Source organism: Musa acuminata, chromosome BXJ1-8 (assembly GCF_036884655.1).
Source record: "Musa acuminata AAA Group cultivar baxijiao chromosome BXJ1-8, Cavendish_Baxijiao_AAA, whole genome shotgun sequence".
Classification (NCBI taxonomy): Eukaryota; Viridiplantae; Streptophyta; class Magnoliopsida; order Zingiberales; family Musaceae; genus Musa; species Musa acuminata.
In genome coordinates, this window is record NC_088334.1 from 44,903,602 (window position 1) to 44,927,160 (window position 23,559).

Sequence of the window (23,559 nt, forward strand, 5' to 3'; positions counted from 1 at the left end):
AAGGTGCCAGATTACTGTAATTTAAATGGAAATACAGGTAGCTGTGGTAAACTGTTTCCATTCATTGTCAGCTTTGCTATAATATCTGTTCCGAGGCAAGGGGAACCTCCTTGCCAATAATTTTATTTATCTTAGATCTGTCGAATAGTTGATTTCCTTTGAGGTGGTCTACCTGAATAACCGATTGCAGGTTGTCTTTTTTCAATGGTGTGCTTAGTGATCATCCTTGTTCATTCTTTCGCTCTTTTTTCTTTTGTTTTTCCTAGGTTCCCATCCTTCGTTAATATGAGAATTAGTAGTAGGCGTTCTATAACTTGTTAAGCATATTAATCAGTCAACATTCATTTTCTCGTATATAACTTTAATATTTGGCTATCTTGTCTTCTAATGATTATAATTGCAAGGCAAACATGCATAAAATATTGTGTCTTGACAAGTCTATTGAAACTCTTGAAGTAGGGAAGTGGAGAGTTTTCAATGATACATAATCATTGAAGAAAGAGATATCGTGAGACTTATTTGCTTGGATGATTTACAGCAATGACAATTCATACAGAACCATAATCTTTAAGTTGGTAATTACTATAAGGCAGTATATAGCAGAAAAAAGAAAAAAAAGAAACAGATGGGTCATCATCTGGAAACTTTCATGAGTCTTTCTTCAACATTCATGTTCAGATGTTCTTGATTTTTTGAAGATAATACTAACACGTTTGACCGGTTACCATAAGTGATAATATTTTAATTTGATTCCCAATCCAAGTTAAGATGCTTTAATATTTTGGACTTAGTTGCTAAAAGAGAATTTGATAAAGCATATAGTACCTCAGCAGAATCATTGTTATTGATTGGGAAGTTTGTATTGAGTGAATTTGGTGTATTGTTCATCTTTTCATGTCTTCATTATATGAGGAGCCAATCTATTTATTCTCCTTTCTAATTGGTGCTTCTTTCTTGCGCTTATTTCTTTGACATTAGACTTTGGTGTATTATCTACTTGTGCTGAATTTATGCTGTTTTATGCATGAATATTACATGTGTGAATTGCAGGTATACATATTTTTTTATGCATGCCTTTAAACTTGAATTTGTCCGTGGTGACCACCCATTATCCTTTTATAGCATATTCAAATATTACCAGACAGGTTTAGAATATTGGCATTCTTAGTAAATTTACTGCCAACAAGTAAGGATTTGCATATTTACGTTCAATTGCCTAATTGAAAGTTTTCTTACTATGTTTGTTCATAGGACATAGCAGGTACTTTGGCAACAGAGGAAGCTGAGGACCTAGCCCATGTCAGTAAGTTGCGCTCGGCTTTGGAATCTGTTGATCACAAGAGAAAGAAGGTATTGGATGCACAAACCACCTCGTGTAGGAAGTCCTTGCAAAATCTTGGTTTAATTATGAGCTTATCCATTATCACAATGATGCGTTAGTTGATATTGGCTGATATTGTACTGTAACGATACCTGTATATTGTTCATTCAATCAAAGAGATCTACTTCCATATTATTACTTAACCTGATAATGGCATCAAGGAACAACCATACTCCATGCAAGTATTTGCTACTGGAATTATGATCTCCTAGATCATATAGAAACAACCTTATCATGGCACCAAGCCCTACCCTTTCAATAGTTCAGCTAGTCTTAAAGAAAATTTCATGTACTAGGTTGTGGTTCTTATTTAATTCTTTTAGATATTGGAGCGCTCAATTTTTTGCCAACATAATAGTTTTTTTCATAAGATTCTCTTGGCCTTATTTCCATACTACTCTCCATAAGAATAATGATATCAATTTATCAATGCCATATTGTATCACATGGTGTTATATATGTTCATATTTGCTAACCTGGTGCATATAAATCATATCTACCAAGAAATTTTGGTTGCTCGAAATGTGTTGAACATGTGAAAGATGCTGACTGACATAGAGGTGTGCTGATCAACACCTCAAAATTATATCATGCCATAACACCATCAACTGCTTGAATTTGTACAATTTGAAGGATCTTGGTTACTGTATTTCAGCAAAATCTGTTTTGCTTCTGATGTTACTGGCCTTGTTTTTATTTACTCTATTAGCATGCCATTTTTTATGACATCGTAGTGAGACGTATTTCTGTCATGTCTCTTATAAAATCAAATTTTGGAAACCAGGTTTGGCCATTCGAAATAGGAGATCATTTTGATTTACCAAATAGGATTTTGGTGAAAGATTCTGAAAAAAATCTAAATAAACTTAAAAGAAGACCTGAATTTCTTTTCTTTTTTTGTTTGTTTCATCAAAGCCCTGGACTAATCTGTCTTAAATTTTTGGCTGTTTCAGATTTCTTTGGTCAATTCTGATTTGGGACTTCCGAACCATGTGTACTAAGAGATCAACCATCCTATGTTAGGCACACTGCTCCTTTTTATTTTAAGTGGCAATGTTGGTTCTTTCTTTTAAAGGCCCCAATGCACTTTTTGGGTCTCTCGCAAGAGCGTCTCCATAGATCTCCATTGCCAAACTGCCCAGTCATCCACTTCACCTTGGGTACTTGTCTGTCTTGTCCTCCTTCCTCTTCATCCTTTTTCTTCCTCTTCTTTTTCTGTCTTCCCTCCCCCAGCAGCAGAATGGTACCACATTTTATGCCATATTAAAACTATAGAACAGAGAATCTACTGTTCTAATTTCTTTCCTTCTGTTTTGTGCTTCTTTCTCCTAATCAATATTAATGTGGTTAGTCTGTGTCAGAGATGGAGGTGTAAGAGATATCTAACGCAGATGACATAGGGTAGTTCAGCTTGAATTTATTTGTGTTCTTTCTTTTGTGGATATTCCAACACATTATGCAGCAGAAGGAATTTCATCCTAGTCCATTCTAGTTCCTCTAGGTGGACATGTATTCTTGAAGCTGCCTGGTGTAGTTAGATAATTGGCTATTTAGGACAGAATTAATTACAGAGATGTTTTGTTTACCTGTATCCATTTTGCAAAAAATTAAGTTATCATTGAAAGGATGGGATTTTGGTGGTTTTTGCATCTCAGAACTTAGTTAATGTGGACGTAGATTGCCCATGAAAAGAAAGTCAAAACTCATATTTACATATTCCCATAACTAATATACTACTGTTACATGACAACACACATCAAGTAATTTCTCGTTTTAGGTGGCAGACACATTAGTTTAATTTTCAAACCAAGACATTCTCCAGGTACATGTCATCAATTTCGATAATCAAAATTTCCTTATTTTGAGTATGCTATATATATGGCATCAAACTTCTTTTATGATAACTAAACATGTGATCTCATTTTTTAATGAATACCACATGGAAATAAAAAAGATTTTGCTCAACGTCGAACTCTTAGTTCTGCTGCTACTCTTTAACAGATATTGCAGCAAATGCGAAGTGATACTGCATTACTGACAAAAGAGGAAGGAGGTTCACCCATCCGGAATCCTTCTACAGCTGCTGAAGATGCAAGACTGGCATCTTTAATATCTTTGGATGCCATCTTAAAACAAGTCAAGGTGTCTTTGCTATTATCTTTCTCTCATGTTTATTTTAGTTACTTCCTTTATGAACAGTCTAGGTTTGTCATGCAGAAATATATCATGGTTATTTGTCTTGCAGGAAATTTTGAGACAAACCTCCGTAAGTTCTGTTACCAAATCAAGGAAGAAATCAATGCTAGCATCTCTGGATGAACTCTTAGAGCAGATGCCGTCACTCCTTGATATTGATCATCCATGTGCCAAGAAGCAAATTACAGAGGCTCATAAGGTTGTAGAGGTAAGTTCAGCACAAACTTTCAGATATATTTACGCATGTTTCATTTTCACGATCTTATTTTGTGTTTATATTTCCTGTTAATGTGCATCAAATACACAAGTTAGTCCTTGATCTTCGTAGAGCACACATAATTCCTTAAGACTGTCTTATTGGTTGTGCATTGTGTCAGCGTGAACGAGGAAATAGCTTATTTTGCTGATTAAGTTTGATTTTTTTGTTATTATCTTTATATGTGATTAAGAAGTCTCTGAAAATTAGGTGCACAGGAGGTTCACTCAGTCAGTAAATTGTCTACACTTTTTGTGCTGATAATATCAGATTTCTGCAAAGTTGGTTTTGGCATGATTGTGAAATAAATGTGTACCATAATGTGAATTGCCAATAGCTCAAATGACAAAGATGAAAAATTCAGTGACTGATGTTGCTAATGATAGCATGATTCTTGCAGTTGATACCAGAAGGAGACAGCTACGATGATGAATCGCGAGCGCTACAGCCATATGCAGATTCAACCTCCACCACAGAGATTGTATCACAATGGAATGTATTGCAGTTCAATACAGGTTCTACAGCCTCTTTCATCGTAAAATGTGGTGCAAACTCTAGCTTGGAGTTGGTCATCAAAGCAGATGCTCGTGTAGAGGAGCCCAAGGGAGGTGAGATCATCAGAGTTGTTCCAAGGCCCTCAGTTCTATCTGACATGAGCTTTGAGGATATCAAGAAAGTGTTTGATCAGTTGCCCGAAGCTATTAGCTTGCTAGCGCTTGCGCGGACAGCTGATGGCACCAGAGCCAGATATTCTAGATTGTACAGGACTTTGGCCAGTAAAGTCCCGTCCCTGAAAGATTTAGTTGCTGAGCTGGATAAGGGAGGAATATTGAAAGATGTGAGAACATGAATACAGCAGTATCCGTTTATTCAAACTGGTGGTGCCTTTACATAAAACTTTTTATCCAGTCAAAAGTACCCCTTTGGTGGAGGCACCTGATATTGCTAATGTTTACCTTTGTGGACTACAAGACTATAATCGGAAAGAGAGAAATCACCGGCTGATGAAGTAGCTTCTCAGAGACACTACATTAGCAATTCCTGATTAACCAAAAGGACATTGTGGTGTCGCACACGAGATCATGTTGTACATCTTCATTTTTCCTATTCATTGTTGCCCGGAAGACATGAAAGGAGCATGGAGAATGTGAAAACATCTGTATTCATCGGTATGTAATGTACATGTATTTAGCATTTTTCTTTTCGTGTTCTTGTGTTGTGTTACGTAGGAATGCTTTTTCTGCCCTTTACCATCCTCCATGCTTTTTGTTTCTCACTTGGACACGAATACTAAAATCAAGTGTTTGCCTTTGTTCTTATGGCTTGGAGCCCATATATATGATGGTGTTGAATGTTTCTATGTATTGTGTTTACATTACATTGTCACATAACAAAACTGTTGGAAGACTTATTATTATTCCTTGAGATCAGCTCGTCCGATGAGAACCTTTGCATGTTAACTCCTCAGGGCGAACATCTTCCCACCAGCATTTGGAAAACAAGTCGAAGTTAGATTAATCGTGACATGCATCTAAATTGCTCATAATAGATTCATCTTAGAAGGATCTTTTGAGAAAAATATCATTTTAATAGTTCCTAGTGATCGATCCAACCTTCACATTCGTTGGAGCATCTGGTCGACCTTTGATCCACGTTACCATCAGTGATCGAATGAATGAGATAGACGTAGATTTTGTGAAGGCCATAACTTCGTTTTCCTAAAGTAGGAGGAGTACTCTTTTCCATCAACTCAAAATGTACTCTGGCGCGACAAACATCTTGATGCATCGCAGCTAAACAAAATATCCAAAGAGCCCAATGCACCCTAACGAGACTAACCATATCGATGCTTTCGCGTGGGCTGAAGGAATATGTCTCATTAAGCAGCATCAGAATAATGCACAAATTACTGCACCATATGATTGATGATAATAACACAGTCTCAAAAGCTCTAAAGTTGACATGCAATGATTCCTCCAAACCCCAAGGATATCAATTCAAGATTGTTAATCCCAGAAAAGACAAGATGTATGCGGCAAATGTTACAACTCCCAATGGTAAAGTAATGTCAGCCATGCCTCTGGCACAATCTTCCAGGCCACAGAAATGCTCCAGGCAATAACTCCAACCATGGAGAGAGAGAGAGAGAGAGAGAGAGGATGTTCTTTCACTTCAAAGCCTTTACTTGCCTTCGGAGAGGATGCATTCAGATGGCCAAAGTACAGCTTTTCCTGCCTCTTGTGAGGAAATGAGGTTTTGGTTTTGTCTTGCTCTTTGCACCCTCATCGATACCATTGCTGTTGTTTTAGATGGCTCTCACACAGTTTCAGGGCCCGTTCAAACCATAAAGTACACCACAACCTGCTTCGAGCACTGCTAAAGACACATGAGAGATATGTACTGTGGACACAGACTGCCGCAGACCAGAGAAAGAGAGGTACTGATGGAGATCATGGAGAGAGAGAGAGAGAGAGAACGAGTGATAGCCCGCGTGGGTACCTGCCTGCTGTACTTCACCGCCTCCTCTCTGAAGAAGAAACCCCAGCCATTCATCTTGCTCTCCTCATGAGCAGTGCTTCCCATTCGCCTCGAGATCCAATAGGAGATCGCTACATGAATAACCCCACACGGTGTTGGAGATCGATTCCAACCATGCAAGCGTGAGAGCAACCGATGATCTGAGCTGTGTCTATCCATGAACATGATATTTAAACTGGGGGGAAATGAAGAGAACTAACAAAGTGAAATTGATAGAAACAAGATCAAGAACTAGAGTTCGATTTCCTTTGTAACACTGTGATGCAACCATGGCAAATCCGAACAAGCCAAAAATTCTGAAAGAAGCACAACACTCCTTCAATTCCCAGCGCGATGACAGAGAAACGTAGATCACCAGACAATACTAGAGAAAAGAGAGAGAGAGAGAGAGAGAGAGAGACTAAGCAAAGAGCGAGGATTAAGGTCGAATTAGAAAGGTGGTGGAGGCGGAGGGTGAGCGGAGGGCGGCCAAATGACGTCTGACATGAGGTGGTCACCGTAGATGGACATGCCGCAGGACTCTGCTGCTGTCCCGTCGTGGCACCGCTGTTGCTGATGCTGGTGATGGACGTGCGGCTCGTGCTCCTCTGCCTCACCACCCTGGCCGCCCCCGGAGATCGAGACGGATATCGACACGTTGTCCTCGACTGGCAACCGATGGAAGGTCGGGTTCGAGAACGCCGCCGACACGACCACCACAGTCCCCGCCGCAATCAGCGGTCCCGCCACCGTCCCGCCCACGACCTGCCCCTGCGGCCCGGCAAGGGAGATGGATATCTCGCCACCGATCCTGGGGGAGACCGCCGCCATGGCCGGCGGGAGGAACGTGGCGGAGATGGACAGGATCTCGAACCGCCCGCGGAAACCGATGGTCGCGGCCTGGGGTGGCGGCGGCGCCCCGCCGAAGTGCGGCTGGCGGAGGGCGACGTTCGCAACGGAGCCGGTGCCGGCGAGGACGCATATCCCAAGGTTGCGGCGCCGTGCGAAGTGGGCGAGCGACTGAGCCACGTCGTGCCCCGCGGGGATCTCGAGCACGTGCGGCCGCATGGCCGCCGGCGCCTCTGCTTCGCGCGTGATCACCACGGGCGTCTTCGGCTTGTTCTTGGACCCCAGCGGGCGTCCCCTCCGCCGCTTCGCCACCTCGATCGTGGCGCCATCTCCACCTCCTCCGTCGCCACCGCTGTTGACCACCACCAGACCTCTCTCCGCGGTCTGTTCGATGACGTCGGCTTTGGCCTTCTTGACCTCTGCGCTGCTCCTGGAGCTGTCCACTTCGTCCGACAGGCATTCTCTCTTATGCAGCAGCAGCAGCTGTTGGTGTTGTCGAAGGCAATGGTGCTGAAAGCGTGGGATGACATCCTTCCTCTCGTCGTCCTGCTTGCCCTTCATGTTGTACTCCAAGAAGCTATCCAAGATCACACAAATCGAGTTAAACACCAGTAACAAGGCCGGAGATAGGAAGAGGCAGAGGTGGATGGGATGTTGGCTTCCGACCACAGTGGTGGGGAAGATACGGAAGCAAGCAAGGGGACATGTATGGGGGGAGGATGAATGGGGTTGCGTTCACCTGTTTCCATCTTTATCCTGGCTGGCCAAGTGGTGTGAAGTTGATGGCTGCACCCACTGGATACGGCAGCCAGAATCCAACGCCAAATCTAGTGTAATTCAATCGTATAAGCTAATCTTTTCGTTTTATTGCCACTCCATCCGCCCACCTCCTTTGAAAGTCCAAAGAAAATTGCGGCTTCTCTCTCTCTCTCTCTCTCTACGTCTCTCTCTCTCTCTTCCAGCTTTGACAGGCCACCATGGAGGGAGGAACAGGAACTCCACGAAGGGACGCACGATTGTCGCGACACCTCGAGACGAATGAGTACGAGTCCCGGAAGGAGATTAATGCTTCATGCTCGATCCTGATTCAAGTCAGAAACGATGGAAATGGAAGTCAAGTCTGGCCCGACCTCGTGCATGGCCACCGGATGGTGAGGCGGAGTTCGACATCGACGTGAACGTCACGACGAAGACAGCGAAGGGATGAGAACAAGAGGCGATAGTACGACCATAGATGTCGGCCATGGGTCAAAATGGGAGAAACAAAATGATAAGAAGCGACTCATTTGTCTGTGTGGGTGTGTGCGGACGAGGTTTTGGTGGTTTATTGTTCTTCGCCTAAGTAGGTCACACTACTTTGCATGTCCAAGTTGCCTTTCTTTATTGTTGGGGTTTCCTTATCTCGTATTGTCGTGAGTTTATTTGAGTTAAGCCGATCCAATGAATTGTCTTCTAAAAATTTAATCGATCGGAAAATATTTATGTGTGAGATGAGAAAAATATACAGAGAGAATATAATAGTTTTAAACTATTAGGAATAAGATAGATCGTTTCCGACTAAACATTAAGGACATACAAACGAAATCAAATTCAAATATTAATGATATCCAATCCGATGTATATTAATTATGATCTATCTGGTGTCGAAAGTCAAATTATGATGAGACTAAACGGAGATGATAGATATGAATAAGTCAACCATTTGAATCCAAGATACAAAATTATCCATCTCAAATTGTTAATTATTTTTTTTAATATTCTTAAATTAATTTATTGAGTCAGAGCCCTTCACTTCGGATCAAAGTTGATAATCGTATGCTCATTAAACTTTTGTTATATTGATTGAAATCTTTTCATTTTTAATATAACTAAATTGACGTATTAAATAAGATGCTACATCATAATTAAGCAAAATCAGTTTAAGGGTAAAATTCTCAAAACCTAATGAGACTATCATTTATATCTTATATCCATCCACTGAATTTTTATTTTTTAAAATAAAAAAAAAATTAATTTGATATAATTTTAGATGAAAAAGTCAAAATCACAAGTTGAGAGAAAAATAAATTTGAGAGAAAAAAATAAATTAGGGTTTTAATTAATGTGATCTTGTTTGCTCCCTAATTAGAAAGTCATGATAATTGTCTCCTCTAATTGTACATTATTTGGGGTATCCATACAAATTATACAGTACACATGTGGAGATAGATAAAAGGAGTCTCTGATTAAGAAGTTCTAAATACATTTTATGATCTAAAAGATCGATACATCTTCAAATTGATTAGCGGTTTAATAATTGATCATTGCATAGTTAATTCCAATATAAGGGGAGGTCAAAGAAAATTAATGGTGAGATATTTTGGAAATGATAATGAATAAAATATTTCACTTTATCCATGTTTGAGATATTTTTGGGTACTTATATTTTTTAATTTATACTTAACTCAAACCCGATTAATCCAATTCAAAAGAATTACATAATTATAGGTATTGAAAAAGAAGAAAAAAAAAAGTGTGTCTAAATGTCAGCTACAAATGATAGTAGATAGAGCACATAGCAATCTCACCACATCCACTTCTAATCCAACTATTATTTGTATTTGATGTAAGGTCTGTCGTACCGGTCCGACAGGCCAACGGTACGCGGATCGCTCTGTACCATATCGAGCACTGTAGCATTGTAGTAGTGCTACAGTGCTCGATACCCTGAATGTATCGCTCAGTATACCTGGGTGTACCGAGTGGTATACCGTATCGTACCGGTATCGAGCCTGGGTCGAAACGTCGGTACGATACGGTACGACAGACCTTGATTTGATGACACAATATATTTGTTTCATGACATATCAAAATCTTTACCTGTTAAGTTAACAAATATATATATATATATATATATATATATATATATATATATATACTCAATTTATATTAGTTCATAAACAATAAATTGGGATGTTGTCATAATTAAAAGTCACCCTCAATTAATAATTTGAGTTACTTGATCGATGACTTCAAATTGTTTTGATCTTTTCGAGGATAACATATTTTTCTAAAGGATAAATAGTAAATATGAGATGTGATCTCATAATTTTTCTATCAAAACTTTATGGGATGATGTTGTGTACTCTTAACTTGAGGCAAATGAAAAAGAATTATCGGATGAAGATTTTAATCTTTGAATTAAGGTAAATGAGTTGGGTATATTATTATCAAACTAGTATTTTACTAAAGGATATTGTTGAATTTTTTGTAAAAATATTTTATTTTCTATTAATAATGATGTACATATAAATAATTGTATATTTTATGACCATTTGGAAGCCTATTTACTCTCAGTAGTTCCAAGTTATCTTATGTATTATTATCATTTATGGATGAGTCCAATAAATTAAATTAACTAAATTGCACCTATCATGAATTTTCAATTGCAAATTTGCTTGGAAGATGGCATACCCAAATTATTTATAGAGAGATAAAAAAAAAAGGAAGAGAAACATCACCCTACTCAAGTTGTTATTTCCTTCTTAAAATGGTCAAAAATCATATATATCATATCCTAATTTTTTTTAACAAATCTCCCAATTTCATTTGGAATTTCCAAATTAATTTTTCATACAATTTAATATAATATTCCAATATTTCCAGTGAAGGAAATACTTATTTCAAACAAACATCAAAAGTTGTTTTTCTTTGTAATAATTAAAAGATGAGCATTGAGCATGGAAAAAGTGGTCAAAATTGTAATAATAAGGACCACTTGGGGATAACCATAGAATTGGGGGGAGAGAGAGAGAGTGTGTGTGTGTGTGCATGCATCCCAAGAAAGGGTGGAAGACCAAAGACCATTCCCTTATTGGTCAACCCTTTACTATGCTTCTTGCCATGAATACCCTCATCTTTTTGTCATTTTCTTTCACTCTCACTCTCCTCTCTTTTTATAAAATTCATTTGTATTTATAAGAATATCAAATTTATATTCTTATAATCTAGTATATCTCTGGGCATAAAAGAATATACATGAACATGAAATTAATTTTAAAGTCATTTAATCATAGTCCTCACATGTCCCTCTACCAAGTCACAATGCTATAATTTTAAGGTCATCATAAATGTAGCTTTAGATGCAAAAGATGCAAAGGCCATCATATAATATAAGATTAACTAATTAATCAAATAAAGATAGGCTTTCATAAATTTACATGGTTAGTTGTTTTACAATGGTTAATAATAATACCACTGTCAAGATGGGTGTCATTGTAATTTCACCACAAGTTTAATTTTAATTTTATTCTTTAGTATGGATGGATATGAAAAAGCCAAAAACTATTTCTCCTAAATCATATATTGTACAACAACATCATGCATATTTCTAATTATAACTTAGTTATTCTTTAACAATCATCATGATCCCTCTTTGCACCCTCCCATGAACCCCTTTTGTGTATTCCTCTTTCCAAGTTGTTTATTGCTCTCCCTGCCATTTTGCCTCCCATCCACCAAAGAGACTCATGCCCTCTCCTCCACCAAATGCCCTACATAACACCTCCTTTCCTGTGTGTCTATGCAACAGTTGCCCCCTCCTCTTCCTTTGAAGACTGATATCACTGAACTCATTTCCTCCCTGAAAAGGAGCCACCTTTGGAGGACAAGAGGGGAGGAAGAGGAACAAGGGCTCCATTCCCACTAGAAAAATCCCATCTTTTCTCTTTTTGAATCTGTGTCTCTATTGTGAACTCCATGAGAAAGAGCCACCTTTGAAGAAGAAGAGAGGGAGAAGAGGATCAAGGGCTCTATATCCATTATAAATATCTCATCTTGTCTCTGTTTGAATCTGTCTCTATCCTGAACTCCTTGGAAAAGAATCACATTCGAAGGAGAAGCAAGGGAGGAAGAGAAACAAGGGCTCTGTTTCCACCGGAAAGATCCCATCTTTGAATCCGTGTCTATATTCTGAATTTCACAGAAAAAAAAACTACCTTTGAAGGAGAAGAGGGGAGGAAGAGGAGCAAAGGCTCTTTTTCAAAGATATCATCTATCCTTTCTTTCAGTTGAAGTCTCTGTTGCAACCGATGGATCCAAGTTATGACTCCGCTTCGTCTATCCTCCTCTGCGCTGAGGACAACAGTAGCATCATGGGCTTTGGTGGTGATGAGGAGGGTGGGCATGGGTTTGACCGGGTTCCTGAAGCAAAAAATTTGGATTTTTATGGGGATCTCCTCGTGGATTTTCCTCTTCTGTCGGATGAGTGCATAGGTTCGTTAGTTGAGAAAGAAACCGAGCATATGCCGAGGGACGACTATGCCGAGAGGCTGCGCTCTGGGGCATTATATTTGTCCATTAGGAGAGACGCCATTGATTGGATTTGGAAGGTGACCGCTGTTTTTTCTCCTTTTCCCCCTTAATTTTCTTAAATTCTTTCCATTTTTCCTCAGGATTTTTTGTCGACTTTACTGGTTTTGCTGAATGATGTTCTTGTTTTGGTTCTAACTTTCATGGTTTTGTGTTGATAGGGTTAGGGTTCATGAGCCGATCAATCAGCTGAGTCTTTCTTTCGATGATCCATTTCACCTTTTCTATTTCCCTTTTTTTCCATTTTGCTAATGGATAAAAAAGTTCTGTAATTTCCTTTCATGCCATTATTCTTTTCCTTTCTTTTCCTCTGTAATGTGAGTCATTTTGTTAACCTTTTCTGCTTCATTTAATACTTCAAACTTAAAAGTATATGTTCCAATGAAATATAATTTTTGCAGTCATTCATTAATGTAGATGGTTTTATTTTTACATTGCTGGTACAATATATATATATATTTTTTGTTGCCATTAGCAATCCCTGGAATGTGGTTTGGTTAATCTGATCCTTGTTTATCTGTACCTGATTTTATGTTTTTGTTCTCTTTTGCAAAAAAAAAAATTCAATTGTTCCAATTGGAGATCGGTTTTTGATTTCCCATCTACTTGTCACTTGGTTATGTTGATGGATATTATGCTGCTTTATATTGCAAACATTTAGCAGATCTTGCCGCAGAATATGGTCCACAGCTCCTTTGTGACTAATGACTCTTATGTTACAATGATCAGGTTCATGCCCATTACAATTTTGGACCAGTGAGTGCATGCTTAGCTGTAAATTACTTGGATCAGTTCCTCTCTGCCTATGAGCTTCCTGTAAGAATTCTCACATTGTCTGGAATCTGATCTTTAAATATACATCTTGTGCATTCTGGTTTATAGTTCTAACTGCAAACTCAATCTTCTTTTGTTGGATAATCATGATCTTATTTCTTGTTTCCATGTTCTAATTATGTTTGTAGCAAGGCAAAGCTTGGATGACACAACTGTTATCGGTGGCCTGCTTATCTTTGGCTGCCAAGATGGAGGAAACTGAAGTTCCTCTATCTCTGGATTTACAAGTGAGCAAGAATTCATAATAGAATTTGATGGTCTGTTATTTGGATATGTATTTGTCACAACAATTCCATCAATTGCTTTCGATAGGTCGGTGATGCAAAATATGTATTCGAAGCCAGGCCTATCCAGAGAATGGAGCTGCTGGTTCTTGCCACCCTCAAATGGAGAATGCAAGCAGTGACTCCATTCTCTTTCATAGATTTCTTCCTTCATAAGTTCAATGGTGGTAATGCCCCAAGCAACTTATTGGTGTCTCGTTCCGTGGAAGTCATTTTAATCACAACGCGAGGTAGACCATCTTGCTGTTCAAATAAGTTAAAAATTCATTTTCTGGCTTCGTTATTGCTCCGAATTGAGTGGATTGAATCGTGTGATTAAGAGTGAGACAATGTAATGCAGGGACTGGTTCTTTAGCATTCAGACCTTCTGAAATTGCTGCAGCTATTGCTCTGTCTGTTTTGAAGGAAACACAAACTATCGAACTCGAGAAGGCTTTATCATGCTGTAGCCATGTCGTGAAGGTGCATATGACTCCAGATCACTCTCATTTGTAATAACAAAACATGTATTCCTTTGGCATACATTTTCTTTTCATGCTTAAAGTTCTTGTTTGGTTGTTGGTTTCAACAGGACGGAGTCTTGAGGTGTTATGAGATGATCCAAGACTTAATGGCAGAGAGAAAAGAGCCACTTGAAATTGCAAGTCCATCAGTTTCCTCTCTACCTCAAAGCCCAGTTGGGGTGTTGGATGCTGCTTGCCTGAGCTACAAGATTGATGGTACAGTTTCTGGGTCTCATGCAACATGTGATTATGATTCTCCGGCTAGTAAGAGGAGGAAAATAAACAGATCATCAATTTCATAAAAGCAGTTTGGCACATTGAAACAAGTAGTTTGGTTTAGTTAGTAGAAATCTTTTGTGATCAAAATTCTGGTGACAAAAAAAAAAGAATGACTGATTCAGAAAAGGAGGATCAATTAAAACTGGGCATCAGTTGCTCATATCTTGCAAATGAATTGGCATGAAGTAGGGAGGAAATCCAAGGAGATGAGGACTGAATCACTGAGAAGTGTGTTGTGATCATGACCGAGGCAACTGGATGCGACATTATGTTTCTCATTCTTGTTCTTATTTTTATTGGTCAAAAAATGACCACAAAACCAAAAGAAAAAGGAAGAATACAACATTGAAAAAAAGAAAGAGAAGTAGCTTGTTTGAAAAAGGTATCAATTATTGACATTGTTTACATGATCACTTCTGGTTGTACATTTTGTGTCTGCCATCCTATTGTTTGACTGCTTTGTCAGCCCAGACTCTGGACTTTGCTTCCTTTTCCATGATACAAAGGAGGAGCCAAGTTGGTAGAGGCTTGGGAAGAGAACATATAAAACATTCATGCTCTGGTGATTCTACTATTTCTTATTGAACTTTTGTGGTTCTCTTTGAAGTTTCAATTTCTAGTCTTAAACTAGTATGATTTAGTGTGCAAGATTAGATTAGATGAATCCTAAGATCTAAACCACTACAGTCAATGTCAAATTGCATCTAGAATCTAAGCTAGATTGGGCAATGGTTGACCACAGAATCATTTCACAGATTGGGCATCACATGCACACTTAATTAAGATGGTTATAGTACTTAAGAATACTCTTATTGAATGCATTGCCTTAGTGTGGTGTACTAACTATCAAGAGAAGTGGCTTCTACAGTATGTTTCACATGCAAGGAACTATGATGCCTTAAAGGTCATTGAGGGACTAAATAAGTTTTAGATTGGGATCACCTCAACATTCCTATTTACTGTACAAAACTGTTGTTGTTGTTGTTGTTCATATTTAAGGCAATTATTTTGGGATTTTAGGTATGTTCAATCCTTCATTGTTTCTCATAATAATGTTCTCTTGTGCTTTCTTCTTCTTCATCATAAACAATATTTGATTGATATTTTATTCTATTCTTCCAAATATAAATTGTTAGACTTTCTTGTAATATGGACTTGGCACACACTCTCAATTGGATCCTCAATTTAACTAACTTAATTTGTTCTCATCATTAGTGGTTGGTGTTCAATAATTAAATTCTACCTATTAGGTTTAAAAAATATTAATATCAAATTTATAATAATAAAATTATGTAGCTATGTTAACAGACTCAATTAGGATATTATTATATTAAAATAATAATAATAATATCATTATTGCCCAAGAGTGCAAATCACATGGCAAACACACTCTCATTTTGATAGAAATTGATCCTATTCCTCCTTAACCAGAGAAATGTGTCAGTAGGAGGAGAAGGAGGATTCATGGTTGGTAGAAACACTTGCTCTCCCAAGGAGTGACTTTAAGCAACTATGTTCTTAGTTCAATACCTCTTCACTCCTTAGCAAATCAATGGACTACAAATAAATTTGCCAACAAACATTGCTAAAAATATTTATAGATTCTTGAAGGATAAACAAATTAACCCATCTTTGAAAGACCCTCTGAAAGCTGAAAATTCTTTCTAAAATTAAGATGTGGGTATGAAAACAGTGGACTCTATTAAACACATCTTTTTTAATTATAATTTTGTCACATCCTATTGGGATCTTACTCCAATGGGGAAAATATGTTTCTTCTTCTATTCTTTCTCTTATAGCCACCATATGAGAGGATAGAAATGAAATCAAGTTAAGCAACCAATCTCTCAAGAACAATGATGACTTATAATCATCCCCAGCTGCGTGAGGACATTCATTCCTAGTCAAATTGCCTCCTCTGTAGTGTTTTGTGATGGATATTTCTCTCATTCCATGCTTAAAGAAGGTAGGTAGTGGATGCAGCGCCGAGAACCAGTAGGGAAACACCATCTTTGAGAGCTCCAACATTCACTGAACAACAAGTACACTTCAATTTGCCCAAGTGGTAAAGGTCTGCTGAAAGCCGATGAATTCAATTTGTCCGATGTTATCGTCGAGTCAGATCGTCCAGAGGCCATTCTAATCTGTAGTAAGATCAGATCTATTTCATGGTGTTTGCGAAATATATGTGTTGCTATCATCTTTCATCTGGCCAATATGGTCAACGTTTTGAGTTTTAGTATGTAAACAGGAACTCGAACATTGCTGCTCACAACCATGCAAGTTTTTCTTTTTTTCTCTCTACAAATTTCAGAGGAGAGTGCTATATATAAATATATATGTTGTTTGTTTCCACGGATGCTTAGCCTCTACTTCCAACATACGTTCTCATCACTGAAGTAGGAAGGACTAAGCTCCTTAAATTATTCAATTCCTAATCTAATATTCCCGATCAATCCTTTCATCTCACTCAATTACTCAGAAGAAGAAGACGAAGCAAGATCATATGTCCTTCGCATCATAAATTTCAAAAAGACATCAAAAAAAATTTTCATTGGTCTCTATATAATTTATTAAACCTTAACATATTTTACATATCAAATATCTACATTACACTTAGGACTCGATGATAACTTGGACCTATGATCCATGCGTAATGTATATCTAGAATGGACTGATTTAACTTGAAAGGCTTAAAAATTGATGAGATGTTAAATGTAAACTAATTAGAATGAACTTCTTCTCTAAGATTAAACTCGGCTGTTATATACATAAACTCCATGATGATAGTGGAAAATGATGCATGTCTACCTTTAAGAAGGGGTGCTGTCTGTCTCTCCATCCAACATTTGTCAACCACAAACAGGATTCAATATTTATCCTACACATAAATATTTGCTTGACACTGTTGTAAGCATATCTGATAACAGATGAGTAGTGCTGTTGTTACTTCACTTTCGAGATTTGTCCATCTGATAACATCAAGTCAGAGGAGAGAAGATTTATCCGAGTCAAAACTATGATGAAGGTGAATCTAACGTTAATCTTCGATGACCTGCAGGGGAGGAGATCATACCTTCTTTACAGGAAATATGCATGTTTCTGTACAGCTTACACTACACTGATGCAGTAGTAAGTCTTACGATATTTAGCCATATACACAAGTAGGCTTTCAAACCCTACCCTTGGTGTTATCGCCAAATCAAGTAATAGAGAGAAGTCAATCTTCTCAGCAGAATGAGACACAGGCTACTTAGAATGCAGTGCAGAGGTTAGCCTTCATGTTAGAGGAGCACTCTGGTTCAATTGGGGGAGCAGGGTTACAGAACCTACTCCGCTTAGACTCCGATATAGTGACGCGTGAGATTGCCACCGCAAGAGCATCCACAAAGCCGGAATCATCCTGCAACTCTGAATCAGTACCAAAATTTTCCAATGTTAAAGAGACATTTGCCGAATCAAATACGATCCTCGAATGATTAGGTGATCCGATCGAAGGGTGGTCAGTGTTGTATATAATCCATGGATGTCCTGAAACAAAACCATCCACTGATGAGATCATACATGATCAAGCAAGAAACGCAAGCAAGGAACACAATTTCTTAACATACTCAGGACTTCATCGGCCGTCATCCTTGCACAAGTGTCACGAGTTAGCATCCGACTGATTAGATCCCGTGCAAGCTCTGAGACTGAATCCCATGCAGCACTGTGGAAATTAAGTTCCACATTTTTTATTGCCTCAAAAACTGCTTCCAGTGAATCCCCTTGAAAGGGGAGAGACCCAATCAACAAAGCATGTAGGAGGACACCAGCACTCCAGATGTCTGCCTTCTCCGAGTAATGTCCTGACAGAACTTCAGGGGCAACATATGCCGGGCTCCCAGCAACACCAGATAGTCTCTGACCTGGCACCCATTGATCCAAGTAGAGGAAAAGGTATAGGAAAAAAAAATTCTCAAGCAATCAGCAGTTTGAGATTTTTTAATTGAATTAAACGAAACAAAATAATAATAATAAATGAAATCAAGCTAAGCAAATATAGTCCATATGGTATATGGTTGTTACGACAATATGAATAATGATAAACAATCTAAAGCATAAGATGAAGATATACATGAAATAGACAACAGTGGAATGATCCATTCGTCATCCTACGTGATCATTGTGCTCATAGCACTTTTAACCATGCCACTTACTAAAATGGTAGAACTTTTAACCATGAAAGTTCAGGCATATGATGCATGTTATTTCCAGCCATTCCATTATGTGATGCCAGGGAGTTTGCCATATTTTCTTAGAATTAAAAGTCAATCTCAGCCACTTAAGATTCATTGCACTTCCTGGTTACAGCATTGTTAAACTATCGGTAATCCAATACTAAACTTCTGGTAGACGTTGAACAAACTGGTGTAACCCAGTCAAACGCCTATGAACCATCTACACATCTCTTTTAGTTTTTTTTTTTTTCTTTCTTTTTTATGACAGGTCGCTCTACAGTGCATAAGATTATTCATCAAGGGTATTATTGGTCATATGACTAAAATAAGGTAACGTTAGGTGAGAGGTAAAGAAAATATTAGATGATTTCTAAAGAGAGGATCTTTACATTATGCTAACCAACAAGAGTTCCCAGACACTTTTGAACTTTTAATTTTTTATAACATTTGCCATATGATCATTATCAAATGACAGTCATTTGGTGCTTTTGCACTCTTCAAAGAAAGGAGAAAAAGCAGAATAATAAATGTCTTTAATTTCAATTCACCAAAAGGGGGAAAATATGTCTGTTTGGTACACTGCTACTTAAGAGACATTGGTTGTATACAGAAAGCCACCATGTACCTACTCAATACATGCTAGTCATTCTAATACTCAAAAATTTTCAGGTGGAATAAGGACTGACAGCCTGATGAATGCAATATATGCCAAAGTGATATGCAGAAAATTAAGGTCTCAAACACTTTAGGTGTGTTGATAAAGACCAATCAACTCTATGATTATGAAGAAAGATGCTTATGTCGGAACTGACTCAAAATATAGTCAAACTTGGGCTCAATCAACCAGACCAGTTCCTCATTAAACCAGTCCAAGTAACATGAGAAACCCTCATGCGCCTCTCGCTGCCGCTGCTCTCCTCACCGTTTGGCACCCATCACACGCCTACAATGCACCACCCTCATGTCACCGCCAACAGCGCCCTCACCACCGTCGCCCACAGATCTCGCCGCCTGACTGTGGGCCCTCATTGCACTCGCTGCAATTGCCCGCCACAGTCCAAATCGCCCGTGTGCTGCTTGCCATAATCACCGCAGTCACCTGTGTGCTGCTCACAGCAACCACCCGCCGCCCGTGTGTTGCTTGCCCTCCACCTTCCCTCACTCCTATAAATGGAGCTTTAGGGAATGACAGAAAGGTGGAGAAAGAAGAGATGTAAGAGATCTCCCACTCTAGCCCAAATCCGACCAAGACGTTGAAACTTCTTCTCCGATGAGTCCTCCACTGGCCAGCCAATGTGCTCGCAACTGCAAAGAGGAGGAACAAGTTGACAGTTGACTCCGGTCAACTCTGGTCAAATCTTGGTCAACAGTGGTATTTATGTAATTTCTGTTACTTACTGTTTGCGTTGTATTTGGACAAGTTTGTTTCAGTTTTCTCTGAGGGAGATCGTCATTGTGTTGTGACTCCCCTATCACTGTACGATTCAAGTTCTTTCTTGGGATTTTTTTCTTCTTCCCGTGGACATAGGAGAGATGTTTGTGTGGTAATCTGAATTACGTTAAATTGCTTGTGTTTGTCAAGTGTTTTGTCATCCGATTTTTTCGCCAACTCGATCTATATCTCGTGACTACGTAACCTACTAATTCTTTCCAACAGCTCATCAGTCTATCACAGAAAGCTTGTGGGCTCTATTTAGCCCACAGTAAACGGTGGGCTGCCTACTAAACCCTTCAGGTCTCCGTGCTGTTTTAGAATGATGTTGGTTTGTATAACAGGACATCAGGTCTCAATGCTATAGTCACATCCACTAGAAGAATCTCACCATATTCTAACTTCCTCTACAAAGATCTCTGTGGTTTGAATCCGTTCCACAATATTAGCAAGTCCCGCAATCCACTGAGTATCTCTTTTCCTAAATCCCTCTCCTCTTTCACCAAGCCCATAATTCCATTAGGTCTCAGAAGATTTCGAACAATAGTTTTTTCCTATATCATTTAATTCTAGCAAGGTGGGGACTCGATGCTTGAAGTGTGTTACCTATTGTAGGTGCAAAAGTGTCATGGAAGTTGAGAGCAACAGAACAGGATGACTACAACACACAAGCAACAAGACCAGCTTAAGTCATATGTGTTCTCTTCGACTATGCTGACACTCACTCTGTCCTACAAAGCTGACATAAGTTGGTGGAATAGGTAATCTGCATAGAGAGAAAAAAGGGTTCTTAAGCATCAGAACTGATACATTAAAACTGAATTTTTGTACCTTTTGTATGTATGAAAATAATAATAATTCACTTTGTACTCATTTTCAACAGTTAAAACAGTAGAGTAAGAAAATTCAAGAATTCTGCAATGCCCAGAGTAGAAAGCAAGAATCCAGAGGGTGCTTAGTTGACAGAAAAACTTGATGAATCAACAACAATACATATTAATGTGTCAGCATAACAAGCAGGAATATGCAGGGTAAAAAGATGAAAAAAGATCTTAGTATAAATGAGAAAGCAAGGGAGAAGAGATCATCATGAAGTAAATGATGTTAGCTAATCCTTCATTTTCTATTTGGATAATTTAATAATTTTAAAAGAATCATACTAAAATCATCTTATTTCTGAGAGTAGACAAACACAAACATATCAGGGAACATAGTGAAGAGCAACCTAAAAAGGCGGTCCTTTTGTGTCTAAAAACCATGAGAGAATCTAAAACAGAAAGTAGAAACTAAAGATAACAAACTAAAGGCTCATAGTCCGATTTTGGTGTTCAATTTGTCATCCACACTGCAAGCCATTATTTTACACTCTTTTGATAAAATTTTGACATTATTTTACAACTTAGTTGTCAATATGACATTATCCTTTAAAGTTCATACCGACAACACAAAATCAGACAAGGGAGGGAGCTAAAAGATTTGTTTGTGGATCCAAGTATCTATTTTGGACGCCAATAATAATATTAGGCATGATAGTATTACAATATGATCATAGGTAGAAAATATCTACATTTGACACATTGAGATGCAACAAATTCTCTTTGGATCTATTCATGACCAAAATGCACACCTCAAATATCACGTGAATCTAGAAACACATATCAAGAAGATAGATGATAAACAATTTTCACATGATGCATTGTAACTAGATATGTAGAAAAACACACATAAAAGAAAGCAGTCATCAGCACAGAAACAAGTATGAAAGAAGACGATAATAAGATACAACTGTAAGGGGAAGAAAACATCAGTTTTTACCATCAGTAACCCGCACAGCCAATCCAAAGTCAGCAAGCTTTATCTTCCCTGACCCCGTGAGCAGGATGTTCTCGGGCTTTATATCCCGGTGGACGACTCCCATCTCATGGCAATACTTGATAACCAAAACCAATTCTTTCAGCATCATCGCCACTCTCTGCTCCGAGAACTTCCCTTCCTTAATCATCCGATCCAAAACCCGCCCACCGGAGCACAGCTCCATCACCAAATGGAAACAGTCGGAGTCCTCGAACACCGATTTCAGCATCACGATACCCGGGTGGCCCGACAGGTGCTGCATGATCTCCACTTCACGGTGCACAGTCTCCCCTCCGTTCTTGGGTAACGTCTTGCAGGCGAACTCCTCGCCGCTGGCCTTGCTCCGGCACAGCCTCACCGACCCGAACTTCCCCTGTCCGATCTCCCGACCGAGAACGTACTCATGTTCCAGTTTCTTCTTCCGCCCTATCCGAGTGGCAGAGTCGATGCATCCCAGCTTTCTCTTCAAACCCCGCGCAGGTGTACCCGGCAACGAACACCCGATCGGCGGGGCGGTCATCACGACTCCCCCACCGCCGCCATTGCGAGATCCAACCTTTTCCATCTCCCGGCACTTCTTCTTGCACTTCCGGTCATCGGACAAGTTCGATTCGACGAAAGACGATGACTTAGTACCTTTCCTCTTCCTACGGAGCGATTCCATCGCTCTCCGCACCGATCCAACCGATTGCCACCAACAGCTACGCTGTCCGCGAGCTAATTCCACCAAAACCTACTCTTGCTTAGGCCCTACGAGGGCAGAAAACTAGAGACGAGATGAAAAATTAGCGGGCGCAGGTCGAGGAATCTGTTCTTCTTCTTCTTCCGCCCCATCGGACCCGGCGATCCGTGGACGCAAGCGGAATCGTGCCGAGGAAGCGGATCGCGAGAACTGGGAGAAGCCAAGAGAGGAAGTTAACAAACCATGGCGAGAGGGGCAAGGTGAAACCTTAGGAGCGACATGGAGGAGGATGAGATGGGGGAAGTGATGCGGTGTTTGGAGTAGCGAGCGAAGGGGTGAGCCTATCGCCGTGGGTGGAACCGCCCTTGTTGCCTTCAAGAAAAAGCAACACGCGGGGGCACGACAAGAGAGAAGGATGGGGATCCCCTCCAGAATGACTTTTAAAACGAATCCTCTATTCCCTCATCTCAATCGCTCATCAAACGTGATCCACCCATCGTTAGTCAGGTTGGAGTTCTATTAACATACAATATTTGGAGAGGATCTATAGGTCAACGAGGGCCGACCGGGTTGTCGATATGTGCTGGGCTCCGGGCTCTAATTCCAAGGACCGACGGTGACCAATCGTTGAACTCTGTCATCGGGCGGCGGAGATGGGTCGTCCTGTAGCGGATCCGGGCGCACGGGTGCGGGGAAACGCGGATCTCGAGGCGCAGGGAGAAGTCTAGTGTGCTTCGGTCTGCGGATTCCCTGACCCGTTGGCAGTTCCGACAGTTTGCCTTCGGAAGCGGACGATCCGGTAAGCTACCTGCTCTCCCGTTTCGGATGGATAAGCGTACGGGTAGGATCCGATAACGTTTAGACTCGATTTATGTTGCGTCGGTGGCACTCCTAAGCAGAATCCAATTGTTGTCCAAGTCGTG

The 23,559-nt window shown here is 39.5% G+C and overlaps 4 protein-coding genes across 6 annotated transcripts in view; 2 read left to right on the forward strand and 2 right to left on the reverse strand.

Moving 5' to 3' along the window:
* Positions 1 to 5,152, forward strand: part of LOC135588120 (kinesin-like protein KIN-14L) — a 30,088-nt gene extending 24,936 nt beyond the window's left edge. For both annotated transcript variants that reach the window (XM_065080082.1, XM_065080083.1), the window contains 4 exons: positions 1,252 to 1,350; positions 3,383 to 3,523; positions 3,627 to 3,785; positions 4,234 to 5,152. In XM_065080082.1, coding sequence (XP_064936154.1) covers positions 1,252 to 1,350; positions 3,383 to 3,523; positions 3,627 to 3,785; positions 4,234 to 4,683 — 849 coding nt within the window. In that variant the 3' untranslated portion in view covers positions 4,684 to 5,152. The remainder of the gene's footprint in view (positions 1 to 1,251; positions 1,351 to 3,382; positions 3,524 to 3,626; positions 3,786 to 4,233) is intronic.
* A 1,434-nt stretch (positions 5,153 to 6,586) lies between these two features.
* On the reverse strand, positions 6,587 to 7,915 carry LOC135588121 (AT-hook motif nuclear-localized protein 17-like). Its single transcript, XM_065080084.1, has one exon. It carries the CDS (start codon positions 7,758 to 7,760, stop codon positions 6,801 to 6,803), a length of 960 nt encoding a protein of 319 aa, XP_064936156.1. The 5' UTR covers positions 7,761 to 7,915; the 3' UTR covers positions 6,587 to 6,800.
* A 3,702-nt stretch (positions 7,916 to 11,617) lies between these two features.
* Positions 11,618 to 14,861, forward strand: LOC103995216 (cyclin-D4-1). Its single transcript, XM_018829913.2, has 6 exons — positions 11,618 to 12,568; positions 13,278 to 13,364; positions 13,511 to 13,609; positions 13,695 to 13,896; positions 14,007 to 14,128; positions 14,238 to 14,861. The coding sequence occupies exons 1-6, from the start codon at positions 12,269 to 12,271 to the stop codon at positions 14,469 to 14,471; spliced, it is 1,044 nt and encodes a 347-aa protein (XP_018685458.2). The 5' UTR covers positions 11,618 to 12,268; the 3' UTR covers positions 14,472 to 14,861.
* A 2,452-nt stretch (positions 14,862 to 17,313) lies between these two features.
* On the reverse strand, positions 17,314 to 22,993 carry LOC103995214 (serine/threonine-protein kinase PEPKR2). 2 transcript variants are annotated; one of them, XR_010476112.1, is made up of 4 exons: positions 21,916 to 22,993; positions 18,060 to 18,356; positions 17,525 to 17,979; positions 17,314 to 17,420 (listed from the first exon to the last, which is right to left on the reverse strand). XR_010476112.1 is itself a non-coding variant. In XM_009415751.3 (3 exons), the coding sequence occupies exons 1-3, from the start codon at positions 22,616 to 22,618 to the stop codon at positions 17,702 to 17,704; spliced, it is 1,278 nt and encodes a 425-aa protein (XP_009414026.2). In that variant the 5' UTR covers positions 22,619 to 22,993; the 3' UTR covers positions 17,469 to 17,701. The 2 variants fall into 2 exon arrangements, 1 of the variants encoding a protein (XP_009414026.2); XM_009415751.3 differs by lacking the exon at positions 17,314 to 17,420 and having other exon boundaries at positions 17,469 to 17,979.
* Positions 22,994 to 23,559: the final 566 nt, after the last annotated feature.

Excerpts from the sequence above, each read along its gene's own strand:
- LOC135588121 (XM_065080084.1), bottom strand. The coding sequence starts at position 7,760 with ATGAAGGGCAAGCAGGACGACGAGAGGAAGGATGTCATCCCACGCTTT.
- LOC103995214 (XM_009415751.3), bottom strand. The coding sequence starts at position 22,618 with ATGGAATCGCTCCGTAGGAAGAGGAAAGGTACTAAGTCATCGTCTTTC. Across the intron at positions 18,357-21,915 it reads GGCTGTGCGGGTTACTGATG|GTCAGAGACTATCTGGTGTT; the intron begins GTAAAAACTGAT and ends AATGGGTGCCAG. Across the intron at positions 17,980-18,059 it reads GACGGCCGATGAAGTCCTGA|GACATCCATGGATTATATAC; the intron begins GTATGTTAAGAA and ends GTTTTGTTTCAG.
- LOC103995216 (XM_018829913.2), top strand. The coding sequence starts at position 12,269 with ATGGATCCAAGTTATGACTCCGCTTCGTCTATCCTCCTCTGCGCTGAG. Across the intron at positions 13,365-13,510 it reads TCTCTGCCTATGAGCTTCCT|CAAGGCAAAGCTTGGATGAC; the intron begins GTAAGAATTCTC and ends TTATGTTTGTAG. Across the intron at positions 13,897-14,006 it reads CATTTTAATCACAACGCGAG|GGACTGGTTCTTTAGCATTC; the intron begins GTAGACCATCTT and ends AATGTAATGCAG.